Genomic DNA, 27,422 nt, shown 5'->3' with positions numbered 1-27,422 from the left:
ATTTAATTTTTGAACTCTTTTGAAGAGAATCTTCTGTCCTAACAATATTCATAATTTTAATTAAAGAAAAAAAAATAGGGAAGGAAAAATGATCAAATTGGGAAATAGAAATATTATGAAACAGGCGTTTAAACTATATTCACTAATAAAATATACAACTGGAATTTCGTATTTTTGTACAACTGATAATTTTTATGAATAAACAAATATAATTTCATAGTTTGTTAAGTACAATAAAGAGTATATATGTATATTATTCATAGAGATGGACAAAATATTCTTCAGATTCGATACTCTTTCTATAAGCATCAAAATAAATTGAAGAAAAAAATTCTCTTAATAGCTTGAAAATCACAAAAGTAAAAAGTCTTGCATTAATGAACAAAGACTAAAAATTTTCTTACTAAAATAAGTTAACTGTGAGCATACAAATAAAGATAATTCTGTCTATAAAGATCGAGTATGAATATGTCTAAATCGGAAATATGATAAACATAACATAGAGATTTTGAAACCATAAAAGCTGTTTTCCCTCAACATAAGGGAACGCTAGAACACTAAATTTTCTTCTCACAAAAAGATGTGCTCCAGATCCAGAGCATACGTCTTAGACTTACACTACAACGATTGTGAAAAAATTCCACTTCAAAAACAAAATTTTATATGTAGTTAATTCATCTATAAATGATGCCACTGAGTAGCTCCAACATGAGAGCTATTTCCTTCTAAAGTTCTTGCGATTTCTTCGAGTATTCCATGATTCAACCACAACAGCTGCAACTTCTTATAGCGCTCCGGACAAAGTTTTAACGGGTTCCCTCTCTTCAATCCTTGATCGGTTTCACCGTAGCTATCCAAATAGGGGGCGGGCATGAAACAACCCCTGTGAGGCGAAGCAAGAAGGAGAATTTCACAATCTCTCACCCTCAAAAAAATACCAACGTCGGCACTACAGATATGCGCATGGTAATTGCACGCCCCGACCATAATCTTATTCAGATCGGTTTGACAGCAATAGCTTTGAGAACAGAGAATTTCGCCGCAGACAAGACACATAGTAGGATTGCGGGCATCTTCATGGTCGCTTTTAGGACAAGTAAAAGATGACACACTGTTAATCAATTCGCTATAATCCACCGGAAGCTCGATTAACTGAGTTGCAGAAATTGACTTGTGCTGAAATTTTGCAGGGTCCAGATAAAACATCTGGATATCTGGATGCCTACACCATTTCTCCACTACAGTCATAATTTCTGGAATAAATATATCTCTGGGTGCCTCCGGTAGGTTCAAATAGGCACACATATTACTGAAAGTGTCCCCACCGATCTCTTCTAATGTTGGTGCGGCAGGTACTTCTGTTAAATAATGGTAGAATAACACGCAACACCTTAGAAAAGGTAATGATGCTTCTTGAACATTCTTCCAAATAGCAAGAAGGTTATTATTTAGCGGTTTATTCATTATCTTCATAACATTCTGTAATGCGGCATCTTCTTCTCCTTCAATTTCCATACTTGATTCCGTAATCTCATTTAGATTCAGTGTCAAGAATTGTTTTATCAGATGTGCGGTGTACACAAGACGTAAGGTATGAGATTCTAGGGATCCACCGGTCGGAAGGTGTACAGAAAGATATTCGGCTGTGGTACTTGTCGTCTTCAACGCTAAACTCGGCAGAGAAAATGTCAGTCCAACTATCATTCCGAAGGAATCCCACTCCATCAAGGACGGTATTATGTCTTTACTATCCATCAACATTTCTATGAATTCCAAAGCATAACATTTATTAACAGTACTCTTGGGGCAACAACTTAGTAGTGCACATAATTTGATGAAATTTTCTATCCCGTCTCTTTGCCGACTGGACAGTTGCCCCAACAAGGGCTTAGAAGTGACTCGCAATACCACTTCTACCGAATGGATGGTATAAGCTAAAGACTTCCAGTTGAACGGATTAATTAAACCATCTACGATAGGTATTCTTGTAGAAGGATCGGGTTGAATATGAGTACCTCTTGAAAATGGAACCTGCGAAAAAGCTTCCACTGCTTTGAGTAAATTCACATCTAATTTAGCACCTTCACTAGAAAACAAGGTAGAAATACTCTCATAATTTTCACCGAAAGCTGTTTCAAGATCTATGGTATAAAAAATTTGATGCGGATGTCCCACCCATTTGGCCTCGCAACCTTCCGAAGGCAACTGAACTGTCGTCCTGGAGAACCTCATACACACATCACAATGTTCGTTCGGACATTGTTTATCACAATTGAAGTCTCCGTGACAGTATTCTATTTTTTTCGTTAGGAGTGTTCCTAAGAATACGATATAATCTTTGAATGATAATTTCGACTGGATTCTTTTCGGCTGTAAAGTGTTAACTGACGGTATAATAGGTAGAGCAGTATTGCTCAGACATTCGCAAAGGGGGCACAGATATTCCTGTTTGTCAACGTCAAAACTAGCCGGATGTCTCAACCTGTACGGTCTTCGGTGTTCCCTGCTCGTAACGTGCTCGTAATATTGCTCCCAGCATTTGCTGTGCATCGCATGCCCGCAGGTGTTGGTGTGTGGCGCCGGCCCTAAATTCGATGGAAGATACTCTAATTTGAACCTCTCCATTTCCGTGGCTCTGTCGAGACAAAGTACTTTGGATTCTTGAACGAAAGCTGCCAGCACCATTACCGGTCCATCTGGCCTAACCGCTTCTTCTTCCTGACAAAGTATGCAAGTGTAGCTCTTTTCACTACAGGTTCCAACGGATTGGTGGTTTCCTAAGGCTACTTGATGTACTGCTGAGGATTCGCTGATATCCATAGCCGATCCAGAGTGAGACGTATTGATGATCGATGATTCGTGATGGGTTTCGTCGAACAGCTGGGCGTTCTGTTGCATGAAATTCTTCTGTAGCGTAGCCATCTGCGCCATTATCTTAGCCCTTCTCTCGGCCGCCAATTTAGCTCGCCTTCCCTTCTCATTATCGTCGATATTCGAGGAATCTTTACATTGCACGACTGAATTTTTATCGAACTGATTGGCCACTTCCTTGAATTTGTTAATAGTCCACTTCAACAGGTCTTTGTGAGCATCAACTCTAGGACAAGTCATCAAGTTTTCCAGGTGGAAGAGTATTTTGAATTTGATGGAATTTTCTACGAATTTGAAGAATGGATAATAGGCGGTTTGCTCCTCCTGCAAAGCGTAACCTATCAGATGCAATACTTTGTGTAATTGTGATTCCGAAAAACTTCTCGTTCTCAAATCTGAACACCTGTACAAGACTGTTTGGAAAATATGAAGCATCACATCGCATTGTAACAAGTTAACGATCATAGCGGACGCGTCTTTGAGTTTTGGAAGCTGCGGGGGAGGGCAACATTCGAGAAGTCCGGCATCTGCTCTCCTTTTTCTCTGATTGACCTCGGACTTGGAAAGTTCCTCCTTGCTATAATGATAATAGAAAACGTTGTACTGATCGTAATATTGACTTTTCAATTCGTAGACTCCCTTGGCGGAGCCTTGTCCCCTCTTGAACTCAGCCAACTCGTTTATAATATCATCGACAACCGTCGAATCATTAATCTCATCGGGTATATTTTTTGTCAGTTCGGAATGAAGCAACGGTTTGATACACAGATGCTGTATTATTTCTTTCTTGATTCTCTCCGTGGGAGTTATGAAGCTCAATTCGGGAAAGTGTCTTTCTCCGACGATAACTATGAGAAGATGAAGGAATTCCTCGACTAAGTTTATAGTTTCCATCATGCCGTCTTCTGCCGGGGATTTCAAGTTGTCCTTATCGAAATCCGGACTGGCCCAATTCACCAGATTGTACTTGTTCAAGATGTGGATCAAAAATTCGTTACTTTCAATTAGGGATGCTCCAATTTGTAAGGCATTTATATCTCTGTCATACATCTCAGTGCGAAATTTAACATTTTGATAGAAAAATAGCTGGTTCAGTAAGCCGTAACCGTTCCTTCTCCACATTCCAGCGTGCACTTGAGCAACCAACACTTGCGTCCTAATAATCGGTTCTATCAATTCGACCGGAGTCGGTTTATTCACTCCTTGGAACTGAGAACCGTCGAACGTTAAATCGTACTTCTCGAGGTACAAGTGAAGCCCGGCGAGAAATCTCGTCAAAGGTTGGTGAATCGACACCTTCTTCGTCGAGATGTCGTAATGTATGCAAGAGGTACTATGATCGGCCAGTTCTCTCACTTCCAAGGGTTCGTTCGGATCCCAACAAGGATTTTCATGCAGGCATCTAAGAATGGCCCTGTACGCTTTCACCAGCACTATCTTGTCGGATCCGCACCAGGTCAAGATCAGCGTTATGCAATACGACAGTTTAATATGGAGGTTGAAGGCGGATTCCCATTCCGGTTCGTATTCCATGTGCTGTCCGATCTGTCTGGTAACGGCGTCCATTCCCTGCATCATGGAGAGTAGGTTATACAAGCAATTCAAGCCGTGCAGGAAATTTCTTCTTAAATTGTCTGTCCAAGTTTCCGGCACCGAACTGAGCAGGTATTTCAAATCGTACAGCATATGCTGGGCACGTTTGAAGCTTACGGACACCGGGTTCCTTTCGAATTCGAGTTTACCGCTCTTGTTACATTTCGGTACACACTCCGATACGAAAGTGTTCAAGAGCAGGAAAAATATGTCCTCTTCTTCGATCAGGTTGAGTGCTATCGAAGGGGTCGTGAACAATTGAACGGACAACGAGGCGATGGAATAAGAGTGGTCGTGATCGTCCCTGATGAAATCCTTGATCACGTGGCCGTAATTTTTCGTGAAGATTTTCGCTAGGGCTTTCTTGTTCTCGTATTCCGGCAGCATGCCGCAGATGAACAGGCGATGCCAGTGGGTTCTTGCACTTTTCCAAAGAGACGAGTCTCGGAGTAGTATGCTCTTGATTATGCTAGGTTTCACGTCCATTTCCTTGAGGGCGGTCTCGGCGAAAATATTCCGGAACACTGCAGAATGACTCATCAAACCTTGCAGCCAAGCCAGCAACTTCATGGCGAATACTTGGTGAGCTATGATATGTGCATGGCTAACTATCACTTTCAAAGGTTTGTTGCCGTGTCTCGAAGTATATTTCTCGATTTCGGTTCGTAATTCGTTGCAACTCTGGAAGTCGGAACATTTCACGATGGCTCTACCTTCCCGATCTATACTTGTGACATAGGCTATGGAGCTCCTTTGGTTGCACTTCAGCACCCTAGATAAGGTACTGATAACCTGCTCAAAAGTGTGTACTTCGTCATTGTAAAGTATGGTACAGTACATATCAATATCGAACAAAATATCTTCGGCCGCAGAATTGAATCGGATGTCGGACACCTGCTCTGTAGTCAGCAGCCTGTGAGAATACTCGAGAATCGCCTCGAAAACCAGACGAATCCTCTCCTTGAAAGAATCGGGAACAATAACCTGGTTCACTTGGCCCTGATTCTTTTTGTGAAAATCACAGAAGGGGTTCGTTTTCCAGGCCTCCTCGTCCCCACAATCGCAACAACCACCTCCAGACGACGTTCCCATCCTATATTTGTGATCTTTATGTACTGAATACTTAAAACAGTCGACACATAATACACACGTATTGTCAGTGCCACATTCTCGACAGCTATATGTGGGCTCCCCCATTTTGAACACCTTCGTGCAAACATTCGATAAATTCTCTTTGGAGGTAATATCAGCCAGCACAACTTCGGGATCTCCGTTACATATGAACTGCATTAAGGGATTGTACAATAGCTTGTTGGCTAATTCTTCATTGAAGGTCCGGCTGAGACAGTCTTCGTCCAATTCATGTGAATAAATATGGGGGACCCATATTCGCCAATGGTCTTCGAAGTCAGCAGGTCCCAAATCGCCTCTCTCAAATTTGACCTTCCATTCTGTCGTTATATTAAATTCTATACTTCCATCCATATTTATATTTTCTGATGCTGCTTCATGAGAAGGTGGATTCATACCCAAAGCCTCCTGCAGAATAAAAAATAAGATTAGAAGAAAATAATTGGACTAAATTATCTACGGAGTGAATATCGTATGTGGTTTTTCCAATGTAAACTTGAAATTGTAGTTTTAGACCAAAAAATATGAATGAAACAAGATCAAGTAAAATGACAGAAAAATTCAAAATATTCGAAGAAATTTTCTACAATGTTCAAATTTTAATTTACCAAAGTGCTAACAATCATAAACTTTCAATAACATTGAACACTTTAACATAAAAAGATGTGTAAAGATGGAATAAAACATATACTCCATAATTATCAATTAATTACTAAATGTGAAAAAACTACATTGGTATCCGCAGAAAATTTACATGTTTAACGATATTTTGACAACAAAGATATCAAAAACATCATTCAAAACCAACAAGTTACTGAATGCAGAATACAAGGCATACTATACCTTCCCCACTATTAGATGGATGCATTATGAATTACTATCTATTACAAGACTACTTTAATTAACTTTCTCTTTTCTAATAAACTTAGTGAATTATGGATTGAATATGAGTGTTAAATAAATACTGGGCAACTTATTTTTTATTTGAAACATTTTAATATCTTTCATTATACAGAAAAACGTTTTATAAAAATATTTGAAAGTTTTCACACACTTTCAGCATGTTTCATTTTCTAAATGTATTATGCTAATGCAGATTAACTGGTATGATTATCAAATCAACTCAAATTTGTACCCTTGTACCTTGTCAAAATAACAGAAATTGTAGTGGCAGATCATATTTTAAAAACAGGATATCATTTTTCTATCTAAAATTGTGGGAATTTGATAAAATACATTATTTTATTCGAAAAGATTTTGTGGGAATTTGATAAAATACATTATTTTATTCAAAAAGAATTTCATGAAAAAAAAAGTTATCAATATCAATTGTAATGTTTATAAACCTGCCTACAATATTCATGCAAAATATAATCTTCAACTGCTAATAAATTGAACTGAATTGATAGTGTCACAAGGAAAGTACTTGAGTACTGTTGACTAATATTTTGTTTATATGACCTAACCTAGGCCTCTACCTCTTAGGTAGAGGCATCCTGCATCCAATCATCATAATGAACTTTGTTATTATCACTACCTACACCACTGTTAATTCTTTACCCATCATTGAATAGTTTCCTGTTTTGAACACAATATGCGAATAAAGAAACTTGATTTGATAAATAGCCAATTTCAAGTTTATAGATTGGGAATTATTGCATTGTAAGGGGATTTGACAATATTTTTTCGAAAAGAAGGCAAATGGCAGATGTCAAAGATTTCAATTTACCTATATTAACAGTGGTGATTACTAAAATAATGAAAATCTTCATAATGCAATATTCACTTACCTCCAGACTTTCTCTCTTGGGTAAATTTTAGATCCTTGGGTTATTCCTCTTGCCAAACAAAGGCGAATATTTTTATACTTTACTGCAAGGTTATAGCGTTCAATTTTATCACGATTAATTATTCAAATGGAAAATAGATTTTAGAATGAAAATCACCATCTAGTCTATTAATTCCTTCTTGGTCAATCCACATTAACTAAATAAAATCTGGTCATTTGCCAGAGTCGTCATCGGGTTGTTAGCATATATTTGTTAGGTTCTATCACAAACTTCACTAGCTTGAAGAAATTTAGAATATCTAAATCAAACAAAATTCATCAAATGAAGATAACACTTGAAATATTAGTTTTCCGTTCTAATTATATTTAGCTCTGATCTTTTACTGTCACAATACAGATGAATGATGTTAGCACATAAAATGACATATGTCATTTACTCATAGAATATTTCGCACTTTTTCTAAGTTTTGTTTTCGAAAATTGACTTATGAGAAATAGAAAAGAATATCTTTTTTAATGAAAAGAGAACGAGATAACAACTACAAATAGAAAAGCAATAAAAATACCTATCGCTAGTTCAAAAACACGAGCTCGCCTAGGACTTCTCAATATCATACTTCGATTAATTAGAAACTAAAATTGCAGCAAAAACATAAATTAATTTCTCAGAATGGCGATTAGAGCAAAAAAACTTCCATAACTACCATGAGCATATTTTTTTTATCACCCAATATTTAGTCGAACTCGAGCATTTGATTTTATTTCATATTAAAGTCAAATTGGGGGTACATGAGATAAGATTTTTTTCAATATGATTTAATGAAGGGGGCACCCATGCACTGTGACCTAATGTGGCCCCCTATCAGAGTTAATCTCGCCTTCCAGTGTTCTAATGAATACTGAATGAATCACAAACTTCACAAGAGACCAAAAGTCTTTTGTCCAAGTGAGAAAGAAGTTTCTTAGAGTAGAGAAAATAATTTCTCTTAAAATGCATCAAAAATTATAAAATTGAATTTTATATGCAAGATATTTGTTTAAAATACAATTGAATTAGATAAAATTGAAGTTTGATTAACGTTTTTCTTCCTCGAAAATATCAAATGAGTAATAGAATATTCTGAACTTACCTTAAGTAATAAATCAGTTCTAATTAGAAATCATTGCAATGTTTGAAAAATAAATTTCACATTAAAGTAAAAAATGATGTCATTACCAGAGTTAAAGACACTGTTTAGACTACAAAGTTATGGATAACTGAAATAGAAAGGAGTAATAAAAATAGGACCATAATGTTTTTCACTTTTTATTTATGCGAAAAGAATACAAGAACTAAATCAACCTTGTTTCTGGGCCATTTCCTTAGCTCTAGCCCTCTCAAGTTTTGCAACACGAGCAGCAGATTTACATCCAAGTAATCCACCTCCCCATTGTTTTCTGAGTTCATCACCTCTGTCGTTGAAGTTAGTTTTGATAACTTCCAACAGTTTAGACAAATTAGTTCTATCTCCACTGTCCACTTGGGTGATTGCAACAGAGGTACAGGTTTTACGTCTGACCAACAAACCTAATCTTGCCTTTCCTTTAACAATGCAGTATGGAACACCCATTTTACGGCAGAGTGCGGGAAGATGAAGGACAACTTCAATTGGATCAACATCATGGGCAATAACGACTAATTGGGCTTTCTTCTGTTCAACTAGTTTAGTAACAGTATTAGATCCACTTTTAAGGGTATTAGGTTTGGCAGGAATTGAAGTTTCCTTTTTGACGCCCTTACTAACCTTAGCTTCAGCACGAGCTTTCAGTCGGTTCTTCTTCTGTAGTTCAGTTTCAGGTCTGTACTTCTCTAACAACTTGAATAATTGGGTAGCAGTTTGCTTATCGACAGTTTGAGTGAACTGATTAATTGGTGGTGGTACTTTGAGCCTCTTTTGGAGAACAGCCATCTGCCTCTGGATTCGGATATATTTGGGCCATTTCACAAATCTCGAGAGATCCCTTTTAGGTTGAATGTCTTGTCCAATTCCGAAATTCCTTACCCTCTTCTCAAATAAAGGATTGACTTCCTTCACTGGTACTACTTTCTTCACAGCTAAAGGAGCTGCAGCTACTTTTTTGCCTACCTTCTTCTTGATTTTTTTCTGAACCATTTTTGTAGTTGGAACAACTAGAACCACTTAAAAAATTATGGAATAAGACGACACCACGTGCAAACACGTGCACTGCAAGATGAAAAAGATCAAAGAAATGAATTTTCAAAGCGTCGTCTGTCATTGTCACCAGGTCATAGAGTAAATGAAAAGAAAAATCAGTAAACTGTGAACGATTGTCGAACACGGTTAAATTTCTCTATAAAATATTTAATTTTTATTGATAAATTATGTATATTTTGTATATTTATATTACACTATTACATAAGTGTATCATGAATGAAAAATAATTGAAATATATTCATATTATATTTCAATTATATTAAATATGGTGAAAGACTAAAATACAGGTAACTAGAAGTTTTTTGGTTGAGATCATAGGTGTTTATGTTGTGTTTAAGATATAATAATTATGACAAAAAAGACGTAATTATCTTTTTAATTATTGTAACATTGTTGAGATAAGCCATTAAAAAACTTGAGAAACTGAAGTCTATTCACCAACGCCGATGGTGTCGCTTGAGTCGTCAAGAAAATGGCGGTTACAATTGGGATAACGTTCGTTTATATTCTGAATTCAATTGGTTTTTCATAGATCCTTGGAAGGAGAATTGATGTTCCTAACAATCAACGAAGGAATGAGTTGTAGAAAATATTCCTCATAATATGTACTACCTGCCGGAATTCTGAGTGAAAGGTTGATGAGAAATTGAGTTATGCTTGATTATTGCACGCTATTTTAGAGGAACAGCAGGCTATCATCACTGAAAATAGATGATACATTAATACCATTGTTGAAAGAGTTTAAACAATGGTATTTTTATGAAAATTAGCATAAATCACCTACTTATTTCAAGATAGTGCCTATTTACAAATTATTGATACACAGAATACTGTAAAATCATTGCATGAATCATTTTAGAATCTGAATATAGTTTCGTTATTCTCTTATAGATGGCGCATTCATGCTCTAAATGTGTTCAACAACGGATTCTTAGATGGCGCTATCCATATTCATCCACCTTAAATATTTTCTGAATATTTGGCATTATTCAAGATAACAACCGGTGTGAAAGGTAATTAGAAGAATTTGCATTAGATTTTTCTACTTATGAATGCAATTATATGCAGACCAAAAACCTTAGAATTCTCATTTTCAATAATATCTATAGCTACTATGATAATTCTCTAAAGCTGCCCTGAGTTCTTATCAATTATTTTCAGCAAGCCTCTAAAACTACTGACTTTCTGGCACTTACAATTATAAATATTAGAATTATATTCAAATTTTATCATTTACCAATATTTAACAGGCACTGGATTTCAATTTTTGGTTTTAGTCTCAGCTTTATACAATGAGATATTTGGTGAGTGTGTTCTGTAGAATTTTTGATAGCATATTTTGCTTTAGCTGATATCAGTGGAACTATAAGGTATTATGTAAAACAAATCCTTCAACTTTGTAGACATTTATCTTTTGGTTAACCACACTGGACTTGGATATTTTAGATCATGATACCATAACTTCTATTCGAAGTTGCAATAACAGCAATTTCTTATAAAATTTGATTTTGATAGCAGATTTTGCCTGAGCACTGCTTATTGAGAATTGGCCAATTTGAACAATTTGAGAAGGGATATAAATAAACAACACACAAGTGAAGCAAATTAAATGCTTTATTATATACCATTGCATCAAATACATGCATGTAACAACTGATATGATTCAATCATTAAAACTTGTACTCAATGAGATAGTTCAGTACATGAAATAAAAAATTTATAAAGAGATTAGCGTCAATATAATAAAAATGTCGAGGTTGGAATATTTAGTCGATCCAACAATTTTCTTCTGGAGTTTTGTACAACAAAAGAAGACCATCAGAAAAGATTACCAGCTATTGGAAATTGAGATGACATGTTATTTAGTAATTTTCTTTTAAATTGACAAGGATGAAGTGGAAATTATTCTATTGAAACTTCCAATGGATCTTATTTATTTCATTGCAAACTGTTGCCCTTATTGGAATGGTGTTTTTGTGTAGATCTTCATCTGATTCAATTTTCCCACTTCAGGTATCAATTAAAATCAAAAATGGAACATTTTCATTAAGATTTTGTATGAGTGAGAAATTATTTGAGGAAATAAAGTGGACAAGAGAAGTAAATCTTAGATTAAAAATTTATCATTTACCAATATTCAACAGCCACTGGACATACAATTTTTGGTTGTAAAATTTAGTTTCAGCTTTGTACAATGAGATATTTAGTGAGTGTGGTATGTAGAATTTTTGATAGTATATTTTAACAAAATACTTTAGCTGATATCAGTGGAACTATAAGGTATTATGTAAAACAAATCCTTCAACTTTGTAGACGTTTATCTTTTGGTTAACCACACTGCACTTGGATATTTCAGATCATGATATCATAACTTCTATTCGAAGTTGCAATAACAGCAATTTCTTATAAAATTTGATTTTGATAGCAGATTTTGCCTGAGCTGTGCTCATTGAGAATTGGCCAATTTGAACAATTTGAGAAGGGATATAAATAAACAACACACAAGTAAAGCAAATTAAATGCTTTATTATACACCATTGCATCAAATACATGCATGTAACAAACTGATATGATTCAATCATTAAAACTTGTACTCAATGAGATAGTTCAGTACATGAAATAAAAAATTTATAAAAAGATTAGCGTCAATATAATAAAAATGTCGAGGTTTATAGGTGGAATATTTAGTCGATCCAACAATTTTCTTCCTGGAGTTTTGCACAACAAAAGAAGACCATCAGAAAAGATTACCAGCTATTGGAAATTGAGATGACATGTTATTTAGTAATTTTCCATTAAATTGGTAAGGATGAAGTGGAAATTATTCTATTGAAACTTCCAATGGATCTTATTCATTTGATTGCAAACTGTTGCTCTTATTGGAATGGTGTTTTTGTGTAGATCTTCATCTGATTCAATTTTCCCACTTCAGGTATCAATTAAAATCATAAATGGAATATTTTCATTAAGATTTTGTATGAGTGAGAAATTATTTGAGGAAATAAAGTGGACGAGAGAAGTAAATCTTAGATTCAAAATTTATCATTTACCAATATTCAACAGCCACTGGACATACAATTTTTGGTTGTAAAATTTAGTTTCAGCTTTGTACAATGAGATATTTAGTGAGTGTGGTATGTAGAATTTTTGATAGTATATTTTAACAAAATATTTTAGCTGATATCAGTGGAACTATAAGGTATTATGTAAAACAAATCCTTCAACTTTGTAGACGTTTATCTTTTGGTTAACCACACTGCACTTGGATATTTCAGATCATGATATCATAACTTCTATTCGAAGTTGCAATAACAGCAATTTCTTATAAAATTTGATTTTGATTGCAGATTTTGCCTGAGCTGTGCTTGTTGAGAATTGACCAATTTGAACAATTCGAGAAGGGATATAAATAAACAACACACAAGTGAAGCAAATTAAATGCTTTATTATACACCATTGCATCAAATACATGCATGTAACAAACTGATATGATTCAATCATTAAAACTTGTACTCAATGAGATAGTTCAGTACATGAAATAAAAAATTTATAAAAAGATTAGCGTCAATATAATAAAAATGTCGAGGTTTATAGGTGGAATATTTAGTCGATCCAACAATTTTCTTCCTGGAGTTTTGCACAACAAAAGAAGACCATCAGAAAAGATTACCAGCTATTGGAAATTGAGATGACATGTTATTTAGTAATTTTCCATTAAATTGACGAGGATGAAGTGGGAATTATTCTATTAAAACTTCCAATGGATGTTATTCATTTCATTGCAAACTGTTGCTTTTATTGGAATGGTGTTTTTGAGTAGATCTTCATCTGATTTAATTTTCCCACTTCAGGTATCAATTGAAATCATAAATGGAACATTTTCATTAAGATTTTGTATGAGTGAGAAATTATTTGAGGAAATAAAGTGGACAAGAGAGGTAAATTCTTAGGAATTAATTATTTAATTTTTTTTGAGTATTTTCATTGACCAAGTAAGTAACAGTCATAACAATTTCAGTGACTTTTCTTCTATCGTTGGATCACGTACAATAATTTGAAAACAACCCTATTCTGATACACAAAATATCGATGATACTGTACAACGCTCAAATTACATTTTAAAATTGACCTGAAATCTATGACTAGGCACACATAGTTTATATTTTAACAAGAAACTGTTCTATATGAAAAATAGAAACTTCCCACAATAAACGTAAACAGATAATCAACCAAATATTCGGCTGAAAAAGCCGATTCCACAACGGTTTCATCAATTTTAAAAATACTTTATTATTACAACATACTAAATCTAAGATATTTTTTTTTATTGTAACAGGACCAACAGTGTGTATACATGGAATGATTTTAGCAAGAGATAATGTGCTCCATAATCAAGTGACACTCACACTAATGTAACATCATATAATATATGTTTTATATAAAATAAACCATCTTATTCGGAATAATATGCTGATTTTCATAGAGAACGCTAAAAGAGAAAACACCTCACTCACATTGTAACATTTTGATCAACAACTTTCAAAATATTTTGACGAAAGAAAACAGGCTCATCCAAATTCTTTGACCATATCCAAGCCTAAAGTAATGGTTGATATTTTCATTAAAAATGGAATAGTTAAACTAGGCTTACTATTCATATTTTTTATAGAAAAGCTCAATTTCATTTGGATCACCCTGCCTTCACCAAAAATAAATTTAAAATACCATTACATTATCCAACTATGGATATTCAGATGTTCAATTGGAAAAAAGATTTAAGATAAACTCACTAGGCCTCCTAAAAAGTTTCAACTAGTTAGTAAAGAAAGCCAGTGCTACCAGAATGCCTAAATCATTTATAAGCAATTCGTATTCAACATAAAAAATGGTCTAAACCAAATTTAAATCAGCTGAGCTCCTTGAAAGAAATTATAGGTACATAAAATTGGTCCTCATAGTTGTTGAAACATCACGATTAATATCACCAATAAAGAAAAAAACGTTTGATCCAATTCTGAACACGCAGAAATTCGTAGATTTTTTCTCAAATAACTAAACATTTTTCAAATAGTTCAGTTAATGCGGAAACTTTTTTTTTTTGTTTTGAAGAAGGGAAATCTATTTTTTTTTATTGGAAATTCTTGTGGTCCCTTCGGAAGCATTAGAACTACCTGTAATAATTTCTGCACATAAGTATTTATAGAAGAATGCGTTTTCAGTAAAAAGCTATATGAAGAAGACAAGGAAAAGTTACAGCCTACAGTTGAAAGCTGTAGTTGTTTAGTAAAAATATGGCAGAAATTCATGAGTTGATTTCTTGATTAAAACGGAGTTCTGTTGTTCTCATGAAATTTTTGAAATTTGTTCTCTATTCAAAGTATTTGCTATTTCTATTGAATTGAAGATATGGCCATCAAATATTTTTTACCAGAAGCTTTGAAAGTAATATTAAAGAGGCATTTCAACATCAAAATGTAATGATAATTTAGAAACAACATACGTCTTGAATTTTTTACATATCTTTACCAAACACACTGTATAACTTATAAAGAATTTCTGGCTGATTTTAAAACAAAAAAAGAACTTTTTCAGCAGGAAGTGAGTATTGCAGTGATTGATCTTCAAATTATTTATAGACTCGGAAGTTATATCTTGAGCATATTCCTGCATTGCTTTAACATGAAAACGCATTCTTGTATAATAAAAACTAGCGTTTTTCACTTTAAAATGAAAGTCTATTTTATGGTTGGTATTACAAGAAAAGAGAGAGAAAAATTCCATTCAAATTCTCAATTTTCAACACTTGAAACTTGCTAGTTGAGCCTATCACCTGGCAACACTGGTGTTACAAATAGATGAGTGTATAGTGACCACTGCAAAAACTAATCACTTAACCAGCCTAACATCTAAATTTCAACAATATAGCTCCAAAATATAATACCTATTATCCATAATTTCTCATAATTATATTGCCATATGATTCAATTTAGCGAATATAAATTATAGAATATCCAATAATTTATGAAAAAAATCAACGTTTTCAGTCTTACGTTACGAGCGGTTAAGCTTTAAAATAAGGAAAGAATGCTTTGAACTGTATCAGAAATAATTTATTGCCTGCATATAGCTCAGTCAACAACTGAAAATTATTAGAAAGTGGACAAACAGAAATCTGATATTCAAACTGGACAATTTGCAGATACATTGATAATATATATACATACCAAAAAATCTACTCCATCAACTTGAATTATCCGAATCTAAAATTAATTGTAACCCAATCAACTTCAACCTTTAGTTTTACTTCAGAAGACAATATTCAATTTTCAAGTGATTTTTTTTCGTTCGTAGGTGATTTGAAGTTGAAGTTGATTGAGAGTGGAGATAACTATAGATATTTTTCGTTGTAAAAGATCTCAAGAAAACCAGATACTGTAGAATGTGCACCATGAGAAGTTAATAAATAGGGAGGTATTTGAGAGAGAGTTTAAACCGAAAAAACTTCGTTTTTTAAATTCGATTTTGAATATTCATCGGGATACGATGCGACGTTGCCGTAGTTATGCCAAGAAGCACATTATCAGGAGCATACTTGGCTGAATACATGTAGTTCATAAAGCACTAATTAGTACAAACAAACATTCACTATATTGCTATGAAATACTAAATTTGCAGTTTCCATAATATTTTTTTTTGGCAGGAACGAATCAGATGGACAAAGCGGGTTTTTGACAGCTGACAGCTAGAGGCCTTCGGGAATCACTCAAGTGACCTGCTAGATCTGTCAGACGAAGGGTCTGGGCTTACAGAATTCTGAGCGATTTTGATGTTTTTGGGAACCTCTACAAGTCGAGGACATTTAAAATTCCGATGCCGTGCGTAAAATTCAACTTGGACGTGCAAATCTATTTGTAGCAGCCCATACCACAGGGGACAACAATAAGGGCACCCGACTGCCCCTACAACTAGAAAAATACTAAATATACCTACTATATAATGATATTGACAACGTTCAAAAACTAGGTCTGCACTAAGTCCTATCCTTATTCTATTTGGAGAAACATAGTGACAAAGAGAAGCGGTAGCTGAAATTGAAATTTTATAGAAATGCAATAAGGTCCCCTGAATTCCTTCATTTACTAATACATAGATAAATATATTTCAGCCAATATCTTTGTTATTGTTAATCTCTAGAAATTCCAAAACAAGTAGAGTGCTTTAAGTTCAATAAGTGAAATAATTTAGGAATGTGCCAACAAATAAGTAAATTAAAGATAGAGTACAAAAAAAACTTGAAACTCATGATAACATACACATACAACATGAAGCATAATATTTGGCAGATGACTAGATAAGTGGATCAATTTCTCGAAGAGAAATATCGTTACAGTATCAATAAAATTCAAACTTACACTAAATATACCTTAATTAATGAATTAAAAATTCAATATACATAATGATCAACACACAAATATGTCCTGTGGGTATATACCTACATTGAACCTGGCGCTTTTCCATATACTTTTTTATTCTTTCAACAAAATTGATTTTGTCAGTCTTCCTAACCATTCTTGACGCATAAAAATGGAATTTACTGTATTAACACACACAATTATTTTCAATTTTTATACAAGTTTTAATTTAACAAATCCATACTCTCAGCCCAAGATATTTGCATCAATCAGAAAGCTAAAATAGGCGAAGTGTGCCAACACCGAAGTGCTTTCAGTATAAAAAATATATATTGTTTTCATTTTTAACCATTGGCATTTCTGCTATAACAATATTTCATATTGTAACAACAACAGCTTGTTGAGAAATTGTCTAGAGAACTCTTGCACTTCTACCTGTTGAGCCGAAGACGTTTTGGGTTCTCTTAGCAGGTATTAAATTGCTAGCTCAACAAGTGCTCGGTTTTCTGAATATCTAGGGAAACTATTATTCTATTCCTCTTGAAGTAACCGCCAGTTTTTGACATTTTGTTCGCAAATGATGACGGAGGTCCAATAAGCCTGTTTCTTGCTCAGTTATGATTCATGGAGGTACCAGAAAAGACGACTAAATAACAAGGTTTGGTCTGTACACGTATACGACCGTTTTGTATATTAAAGGAATTCTTTTAAATCCTTCATTCACATACTTACAAACGAAATTTTCGATAGACACATAAGTTGAGAGAGAGAGAGTAACGTATTTAGAAGAATTCCACGGGAACAAATCGCTTGAAAGGGGATGGATTTTTGGAAAGGCATTTCCAATGATCACAGTCTGTTGAAGATTACATTCCTTTAGGACCTAAGAGATTTTTCCAGCTGAAGTGTAAGGTTTTAGAAGATTCGGAAGTTTAAAGCTTATAAGGTAGCAAATGCATGAATTCTGAGCCGAATCAAAATGCATCAGTTCATAAACTATTGAACCAAACGTTTTTCTACCACTGTGAACGAATATAAATAGTAAGATTACAAGCTTTGTTAACCGCTGAAGGATCAACCTGGCCTTATCACAATAATTTAAGTCTTCGAAAAACACAACAATGAAAAAGACGATCACAGGATCAGAGAGGAATCGTTCACAGTGGATGTCAAGATCGAACTGATGCTTTCAGACTGGCACGATACAAATTTGATATGGAACACCGAAGTATCACTATAAGGGTGATAAGGATGCTTATAAATGTGAAACAATATCCACCTCCAAAGTGTTCATTCGACTGTACCGATTCTGTACTATCAGCACAGCTAATGAATCAATCGGCAACTCATAATACAACTAGCACACACTTCATATGTAAAAAAAAACATAATAATGTTCCCTAGAGTAATTGACATTAAGGTGAACGCAACATCTTCCAGTGATAATTGTTCCTTTTTTTTTCAACAGGATGCACACGACCTTTGTGCGTAGTATTGAAGAATCGGTCATAGTATCCTTTTTAGCTGATCATTTTTAAATAGCTTCGTTATCACTATGTCGGTTTTCAGAAGAAATGTGTTGTTGATCAGTCTTACCGAAAAATACTTAGTCGATACATCTCCTTTCAGAGACAGCCTACTACAATTCAATGAGACTACAATGCTACTAATCTAATGACTATGATACGAAAAAAATCACACATCCCTATATATTTATAGGTTTTGCTTAGTTGGGCCCAGGAAGATTGTTTCAACAGTATATAGAAAATGAAATATTACGAACACACAAGTCCCTTCTGAGCCTGCTTGGAACAGCACTCAGAAAAGCTTTGAATTCGAACAGCTGTCAGCTGGTTATGACTTGCCCAATCAGAACATTAATGAATCTTAATTTCTTCAATTGAACGCGTTTGACATCAAGAACCACACAAACTCAGGTTTCAATCGATCTAAGTAAGTATTCATTAAGATTCTCAACAATGATTTTCAGAACTGAATGATTCGTACTTTATTTTTAAAAAGAAAATAGAGAAAATGCTTGAGAAGCAACTTCTGAATTTGGGTTTTCTTCAAAGACCATTAGTTCTGTTCACTCGATAGCCCGTTCTATTATCGAAATTGTCTACACTACGAAAAATATTAATAAATGCACCTTTTACCAATTACAAAATACGAATGGAATTTTTTTTCAATTTTAAAAATCTCGTGCCGTGCTTAAGCTAAATAAAAACAAAAAGGATGAAAGGTTGGGAAGGTAGATAATGCTACTGAGAAGAAGAAGGAGTAGAGAAAAAAAAACACAAACTGAAAACTGCAGAAACTGGTATTATTAATCAAAAAAGCATTTACAACAAAAAATCAAAGAAAAACAAAACAATTTACATTTAATTTAAGAACAAGATTATCATTTAAAGTGATAATAATAATAACAACAAGTTAAAGAGTGAAGTAAAGTCCGGCTACAATTTGACAATCAAACACTGGGTGTGCCTCCAAGGCAGGTCCAGGAACAATAGAAAAATATAGAGTACTATTTAAAGATATATGAAACAACATAACACTTGTCGGAGGCGCACCCAGACGAATCACGTCAGTGATGTGAAAAGTGCAAACAGTACCAGCTAAGACATGAGATCATGCAGGTCTGTTTCCTCAATTAACTCCGCCTCAAAAACAACAATAATGTATATAATAATATAAATAATACATAAAGTTATGATAACGATGGATTGAAAAGGAGCGACCATAGACGTGACTCCTTAGTGAAATTTTTTTATAAAAAAGAGAGGCGATTGAGATCACGTCAATGTGTGCTCACAATGTAATAATAAAATCAAAATAAATTGGAAAAAAAAAACTACAAATCTAGAAATAGTCTTATAAGTTACCGAAAACAAGGTTTCGGCAGATATGTCAACATACGACACGTGGCAAATATCTTATATTAGGCAGCGTTAACAACTTTAATGCATGATTGATTTTTTGTCAGATCGATCGACAGTTAACGTCTAATCAGTATGGTCCCATAGTCTTCACCAACAAAGAACAGTAAATCACGGCTCTTAAGCAAATAAAGAGATAAAACATAAAATATAGAACAATACAACAAATCTAGAAAGAAAAAAACACAATAATAGAATACTTGTTCAATAAATTCGAGGTACACCTTGTTCCAATATATATGTCTGAATGGTCAGAACAAAAAATCAATCACGATACTTTTTTGTAAATTGACCACTCAATTGAGAATAAGATTGTTGACAATTCTTAGGGAATTCCGACTGGTATCGTTCTCTTCCAGGAAAAAGGTGAATACGTTAACAAAGTCTGGATTAGATCTGAGTATTATATGAGCTAATTTATTTAACAATGAACACGTTCGAAAACTTAAAAAATAATACTGTCTTGGAGCTGGAAGTGAACGAACCGGTTTCAGAATTACCCAAGATGGAAGAAGGAAAAAACAAAAAAAACGGCTATCGATAAAACTACTATCTACGAACTAAATTAATAGAGATTGGTAATTATTGCAGGCACACACTTGCATTCACTAACGTTAAAACAAAAAAAAAAAAAAATTAATTCAAATACTCAGTAGTAATAAAAAAATCAAACAATGAAATGTCAAAAAGAAACTGGCGGTCTTAGTTGCTGGTTGGGCACGGCACTCGGTTCCTACAGAAAAATCAATATTGTGCAAGTAACAGCACGGGCGAATAATAAATTTGATATGAAAAAAAACTAAACAAAACATCTATAAAAAGTACAGTTCGTGGATGACTAGGGTCGCTAACAACGCGGCATCCCGCTAACAACAACATTTAATCAATTAAAAAATGACATACACAGCATCGTACACATATTAAAATAGAATTATCTTATCAATATCGGAAACTGATGCTCAATTTTCAACAATGGCCCATTTACTGGGATGTCTGGTTAAATCACTCGAATTGCATTTTCAAACAATGTCCCCATATACGTAATCGGTCAACACTCGTTTTGGTTTTTAACCAGTCATCTAAACGCGTCAGCATCGTCATGATTATTATAATCATATCGTACATCAAATATTAAAAATATCAGTATGTGAAATTGATTATACGCTACGATACAAAATTATGGCGATAATGAATAAATATTGTTTACAATTTTGGACATTTATATAAATAGCAATAATATATTATGACAACAGACCAGCATCAGACCACTCCATTCAAGAATGCATCAACAAAAAGTGTAGGGAATGGCGGCTGGAGACCCTGTCTGCGAACTCACGGATCGACGAAGCCTTTAGAGACCGATAGGCGGTACCTGTACGTATCTGTAGATGTACAGACGGTAGTCTTTACTAGCTAACACAACTGAACCATCGTCCATCAGAGCAACGTCGAAGCATTGTGCATGTTTCACCTTGCTCTCTAACGCTGATACCAATTGTCCATCCTGGCTGAAGATGGTGAGGTTGAAGTTGTTGTGGTTGTCGGCGATCAATATCTCCCCGTTGGAGTTGATACCAACACCAATGGGATAGTTAGTGATTCCCTCCCCGCCTATCTGTCTCAAGTAAACGCCCTCATAACTGAACACCTTCACGCAATGGGCTCTATTGTCGCTGATGAAGATCTCTTGCTTATCGTTGACGACGACGCCATTCGGAAATTCGAGATGCTTGGAGCATCCGAATTTCTGTAAAACGGCACCGGTCTGGTCGAAGATGATGACGCGCATCACTTTGCATTCAACGACAACTATACGTCCCTTGTTGTCAACGGTGACACCTCTGGGGTGCTGGAGAATGTTGGCGCCGAACTTGCGTACGAACTGTCCGTATTGGTTGTAGATCTGTATTTGGTGTGTTGGTGATCTCTCGGTTACGATTATATCGCCTGAGGTGCGCACCACGGCGACCCTATTGGGGTACAGCAGTTGGCCGTCTCTTTTGCCGCATTCGCCAAATTGGAATTTGAACCTGCCCTCTTTGTCGAATATCTGGATGCGGTGGTTGTTGGTATCTGCTACTATAATGTCGTTTTGGGCGTTCACGGCAACTCCGCTAGGTTCCGTAAATTGTCCCTCCATAACCCCAAATTCGCCGAACTTGCAATGGTAGATCATCTTCTGCCTCTTGATCTGAGACTTGGGGGGGAATATCGCTGTGGACATGAGTTTAGACGTCAATTCAAGCATTGAATCGGGGTGTGAAGAGCTGGTCAAAGAGTAAGGATCGGCGTTGTTGGTTTGGAAAATGCTGTCTCCTCCACCATTCGACCACTTTTCGTAGGGGTTGATACCATTGATACCGAGATCTCCTATGGTGGTAGAGAAGGGTCCCAAGCTGTTAGCACTGCTGAATCTCTTGCTGATGATGTTGGAATCGAACGGCGACGTCGATTGGCTAGACCCGCCGAGAGAAAACTGAGAATGCATACCGCCGTTTAGACTTCCAGAGCTACCGTTGACACTGCTACCGCTAGAGCTGGATCCTCCGGTGGGTCTTGCGATAGGAGGCTGTCTGATCGGTCCGGGAACTTCAGAGTTGGACCTTACATAGCCGAAGGTATTCCTGACACCTACTTGGATGGCCTGGTAGTTAGACACAAATTCCAACTCAGCAGCCAACAAGACATTCTGATCGATATTGAAGTTCATCAGGCCTTGTAATTTGGTGTCCAGTAACTTCTTGAACATTAGAATCTCGACTATGGTGGCGCATTTGTTCAGCCTATCGACGAAGTCACACGTTTTGAAGATTTGGTCAACTGTGTCTTGCCCTTTCTGACCAGCAACATCTAAAGCCAGAGTTTTAGTCGAATAGACACTCTCCAATTCTTTCAGAATTTCTTGTTTCCGCTCTTCTAGCATTGATTTATAAAACATAAATGTATCGTTGACTTCGTTTTGTGCTTTTTGGAATTGTACCTGGAGCCTGGCAGATACGTGTTCGATGTTCTTGACTACGTTCTTGACGTCCGCAGCCTTAGCTTTAGCTTCTTGCATAGCGTGCTGGATGATTTCTAGCTGTTTGTTAGCAGCATCACCGATATGTTCGTAATCGTGGATACCAACAGGATGTTCCATGTTGATACATTCTTTGCAGATTGGTACAGAGCAAGTTCTGCAAAAGAATTTCAGAGTTTCTCCTTTGTGTCTGGGGCACATCATGGACTTTTCGCCGTTGATGATGGTTGTGTTGGATATAAGAGTATTTTTGGGTTCTTCTCGGACGTCAGCAAGGTTGACCACCCTGTGACCTTCGAAGCAATGCATGAATTGATGAGCCATGACGCAGTTCGAACAGAGATAGTTGGCACAATCGACGCAACGTGCAACGGCGTCTAGTTTTTTTGTCTTGCAGCCGGTGCACCTTACGGGAGAATGGAAAGCTTCGGAAGTGGTCTCTGGACTAAATAACAAATTGTTCAAAATACCTTCAATAGTCTCAGTATTACAACAAGGACAGATCAACTGATTCTTGTCCAAGCAGTTAGAGCAGAATGTGTGTCCACAGGAGATAATTTTCGGCTCGCCGACTGGGTCTCTGCACTGTTGGCAGTGGAACTCGCTGGGGTCGTTGTCTCGGTCGATGGAATCGCTGACTGGAGGAGATGATCCGGTTATCGATAAAGGTGAATCGGCTGATGGTGGGAAAGAAAGGTATTCTCCGTGCTCGCCAAATGATCCGATCGAATTTGCTCTATGCAATGAATCTATCGATGGGGTGGGTGAAGCCATCTTCAGTTACCCGTCATCCCTGCAAACAAACAAAAAAAATTAAAATATTGCAAATTAAAAAAAAAATGAAATAATGACTTTTCGTCTAAAATAATTAAGACAAATAGGACAGACAATTTTTAATTCCGCAAAAAAATTACCTCCTCAAGCGGGACTCGAACCTGCAACCTCCGAACCACTAGTCCAGTGCTCACCCCAATGACCTACCGGGGAAGTTGAGAGTTGCAATGGTATACCAAGGAACCGCTTTTCCCAGAATCAAATGTTAGTAGAAAGTCAATGTTATTGTTAGTTTCCTTTCATCATTAACTTTCTACTAACATTTGATTCTGGAAGAAGCGGTTCCTCGATATACCATTGCAACCTTCAACTTCCTCGGTGGCCCAGTGGTGGAGCTGGACTAGTGATTCGTAGGTAACGGCTTCGATTCCTGCTCGAAGATGTACTTTTTCCCCAATTAAAAATTGTCTGTCATGCCAATTAGATTCCATTGAAAAAAGGTTATACATGTTGTTCTGTTAAACGAGTTTTTGGCTTCGATTACATAGGTCATTGGTCATAAAAGTTTGCATTATTTTCTTCATCTTGAGTAAGGTTATAATAACAATTTATAATTGTATATTTCAACGTCTTTGGGTAAGAATGTTGAAATTCAAATTATAGAGTTAGCTTGGAATCAGACGACCAGTTTGGACGCTTCCGCTATATATATTTAGACTTTATCAAGATGAGAAAGAAAACAAACGAAACAGGCATAGTTTGAAATGAAAAATATGTGTAAATAAAAGGTAAACATTCAAAATATTCCTTACTTAGTCCATCCTTTTAGATGGTTTGTTCGGATACAGAAAATATTGAAAATTAACACTAACACTCTTATAAATTAATGAAATATAAGAAAAAACGATATACACATTAAAAAGGTCTATTATAAAATTGTTATCACTGTCAGAACAAACTGTTGAATGAGTAATATTTTAATTTTCATACAGATGTCATATGTTAACATATTTATGAATTGTGGAATTCCCGATAATAAATTAGGATATACAAACTTTACTGAGATCCTATGCACAGGTCCTGTAATTGACTGTCTCATTCAGTTTTATGAAAATCATTTGGCCGATGTTTTTTTTCTGTCTACTTGTTTCTTAATCCACTGCCTTTGTGTTGTCGACAGTGATTGCAATTTTATGTGTATATCGTTCTTTTTTAGATTTTATTTATTTAACAAGTGTTTACAGTGTTCTCGGTACCCGAACAAATATAATCTTTATTCTATTGAATGAACTTGGTAAGCAAATATTTTAAATCGAAAAAAAAATGCAATGTTTACAGGGTGTCCCAGATTCGATATCCACTAAAAGCATCTCGAGAATTATAAGATTTGATGAAGAAAAAATATAAAGGATTCCCGATCTCTTTCTTCGAAATAATAGGATACCAGAAAGCAGATCATAGATATCTTGATTCGCACTCGAGTTACAGAGCGTTTTTGAAAAATGACTGTGTCAAATATTTCGCTATATCTTAGTTTCTGTTCGAGATATTCGAAAAATTCTTAAACGTTTTTTGCAGTAATTTTTATGGTTTCTATGACTTGACAATAAATGAATCAAGTCTCCGAATAAATGAAAAATATTTATATATAAGGTAAGGTGTCCCATTTCATGAAGTCGAAAAAATAATATAAATATCTCTTGGCGAGTTTTGAACCCTTGGTTATTCGTTTCGAAATTCAAATTGAATTCTAAATGATTTTACAGCGGGAAATGAATATTGAAGGTTTTTATTATTGTTTCCGAAAATTTATTTTTATTACGATTCGATTTTCACAATTTGGCCTTAATGACTTTTTACATTTTTAAATATATTTAAAATGAGTTTTAGCATTCGGTGACCTGTTTCAATAGATAAGATGTTTTCATACCATTAATAATTTTCTTCAAACCTACTAAAAATGATATAAAGAGTTCCAACAAACGCGCCAGCAAAGATATAAAATTTAAGACACAATAAATTCAGTGTGGGTCTAGTGTGAATTCTCATTCCTCATAACAAACCCTGTGGTTCAACTTAGAGAGCAGGTCTAACGGTCCTTAAAATATTTCTTGAAGGTAAAAAGAAGATAGGACCTTTCTCAAGGACCCCGTCCTATTCAAACGGTTTATATAATTCTACAGGTCCGGTCTAGTATTCCATTAGAACGCGTAGAGACAAAAAAAAAAACAGGTAATCTTTCGTGAGCTCGAAGGGACTAGGTTTCAGGTTCTGAAATTCCATAGAGGTTTGATATAACCGAATAATTTTCTTGAAGGCAAGTGACTGTGAAAGATGACTTGATTTTTGGACGATGGGAAGATGAGGTTCTGTTGAGGAGTCACGTTTACGATTAGAAACAGGAAATTGATGATTTACGACTAGAAGGAATTCTGTGTGAAGATGTTGAAATACATTTTTGAGCGCTCGTTCACCGATCACGTCGTTTCTTTACAATAATAATAATAAACCGACTTTGTTCAACAAATGTACATACATTTGCCCTGAAAAGGCGAAGATTAGCTAAAGCTACTCTTAAACTCTTAACCTGTCTGTATTTTTTTTTAAATTTCGAACCACGATTGGTCTCAAACGATTATAAAAAAAGCTGTTTTGAAAACTGAAGATACAATAGAGATGAAAATTTGAATTTGAAAGTAGAGCGACAATTATAATCGTAGTTTGACTTTGATCGCGTCACTAGAAGCTCAAAAATTTCAAAAAGAACCATAGAAATTTCGAGAAGAATATCGCAAAAAATTACTCAATATTTCCGTAACCACAAAATCGATAGAGTTGAGATTTTTAGTGTTGATATGGAATCAGAATTTCAAGTTACGTACGAAATTTCAGAACTATCAAAAAGCAGAAATTAAATACGTAATATTTTCGTGATTTCATATCATATTTAGTTCAAGAACCTGATGCATAATTTCAAAAGCTACAAATGATTTGAAAAAATATATTTTTAGAAAAATAAACCACATCTACCTAAATAATCCCATAACAATTGCTAAGATAATGCTGGACATATTATTTTTTTACCGATAATTTTAAAATTTGATTCGTATGAGTTATACTCTAATGACAAAAAAATAAAAAATAAAGCGAGTAATTTGCAGTAATTTTTAGTTAATAAATTCATCAATATTGTTTATTTCTAAAATGAGTTTTCAAGTATTTTCCATTCAATTTAAGTAAAGTGAGCGAAGATAACTTAAATTCTTGATAATGAAATGAAGTCATAAATAAATTGCATTTAAATTGAGAATTTACAACGAAATCTATCTGTTGTCTTTGAGAATGGCGCCAAATGAAGTAATCATGTTGTTAACAAAGAAGCCGTTGAGAAATTCCCAATTCAATACTAATGTTACTTGAGTCAACATAATTGCTGAATATTATATCAGAAAAATACGCTTCATTGTCTGCGATCCTATCAGATAAAATGTATCATTTCTATGAATAAATAGAAGTTTAACTAAAATATCAATAATTTGACTATTATTTTTCAGTTATATGTAATTGTTAAACCGTATCTTCTTTTACATAATGGAAGTAGAAAAGCAAAACAAAAATATTTACATTCTCTCATTAGTCGAGATTGACGCGAAGAAAAAAATTATCTTATTAGAT

The 27,422-nt window shown here is 34.9% G+C and overlaps 3 protein-coding genes across 5 annotated transcripts in view; all 3 read right to left on the bottom strand.

Annotated features, from left to right (window-relative positions):
• Positions 1–121: 121 nt before the first annotated feature.
• On the bottom strand, positions 122–7,803 carry LOC123685432 (E3 ubiquitin-protein ligase UBR1). The gene is made up of 2 exons (XM_045625123.1): positions 7,386–7,803; positions 122–6,003 (listed from the first exon to the last, which is right to left on the bottom strand). Exon 2 carries the CDS (start codon positions 5,989–5,991, stop codon positions 679–681), a length of 5,313 nt encoding a protein of 1,770 aa, XP_045481079.1. The 5' UTR covers positions 5,992–6,003; positions 7,386–7,803; the 3' UTR covers positions 122–678.
• An 874-nt stretch (positions 7,804–8,677) lies between these two features.
• Positions 8,678–9,651, bottom strand: LOC123684434 (60S ribosomal protein L7a-like). Its single transcript, XM_045623695.1, has one exon. It carries the CDS (start codon positions 9,535–9,537, stop codon positions 8,722–8,724), a length of 816 nt encoding a protein of 271 aa, XP_045479651.1. The 5' UTR covers positions 9,538–9,651; the 3' UTR covers positions 8,678–8,721.
• Positions 9,652–19,317: 9,666 nt separating this feature from the next.
• The window catches only part of LOC123684989 (brain tumor protein), a 140,881-nt gene continuing 132,776 nt past the window's right edge, over positions 19,318–27,422 (bottom strand). For 2 of the 3 annotated variants that reach the window (XM_045624532.1, XM_045624534.1), the window contains one exon: positions 19,318–23,766. In XM_045624532.1, the coding sequence (XP_045480488.1) occupies positions 21,306–23,747 (2,442 nt within the window). In that variant the 5' untranslated portion in view covers positions 23,748–23,766 and the 3' untranslated portion in view covers positions 19,318–21,305. Of the gene's footprint in view, positions 23,767–24,559; positions 24,710–27,422 lie in introns of those variants that run through there. The other variant, XM_045624533.1, reaches the window with a different exon arrangement.

This window comes from Harmonia axyridis, chromosome 7 (genome assembly GCF_914767665.1).
Source record: "Harmonia axyridis chromosome 7, icHarAxyr1.1, whole genome shotgun sequence".
Taxonomy (NCBI): domain Eukaryota; kingdom Metazoa; phylum Arthropoda; class Insecta; order Coleoptera; family Coccinellidae; genus Harmonia; species Harmonia axyridis.
Note: the sequence above shows the minus strand (reverse complement) of the source record. Positions and strands in the feature narration are given on the sequence as shown.

Bases quoted from the DNA above. Each gene is read 5' to 3' on its own strand.
- LOC123684434 (XM_045623695.1), bottom strand. From the start codon at position 9,537: ATGGTTCAGAAAAAAATCAAGAAGAAGGTAGGCAAAAAAGTAGCTGCA.
- LOC123685432 (XM_045625123.1), bottom strand. From the start codon at position 5,991: ATGAATCCACCTTCTCATGAAGCAGCATCAGAAAATATAAATATGGAT.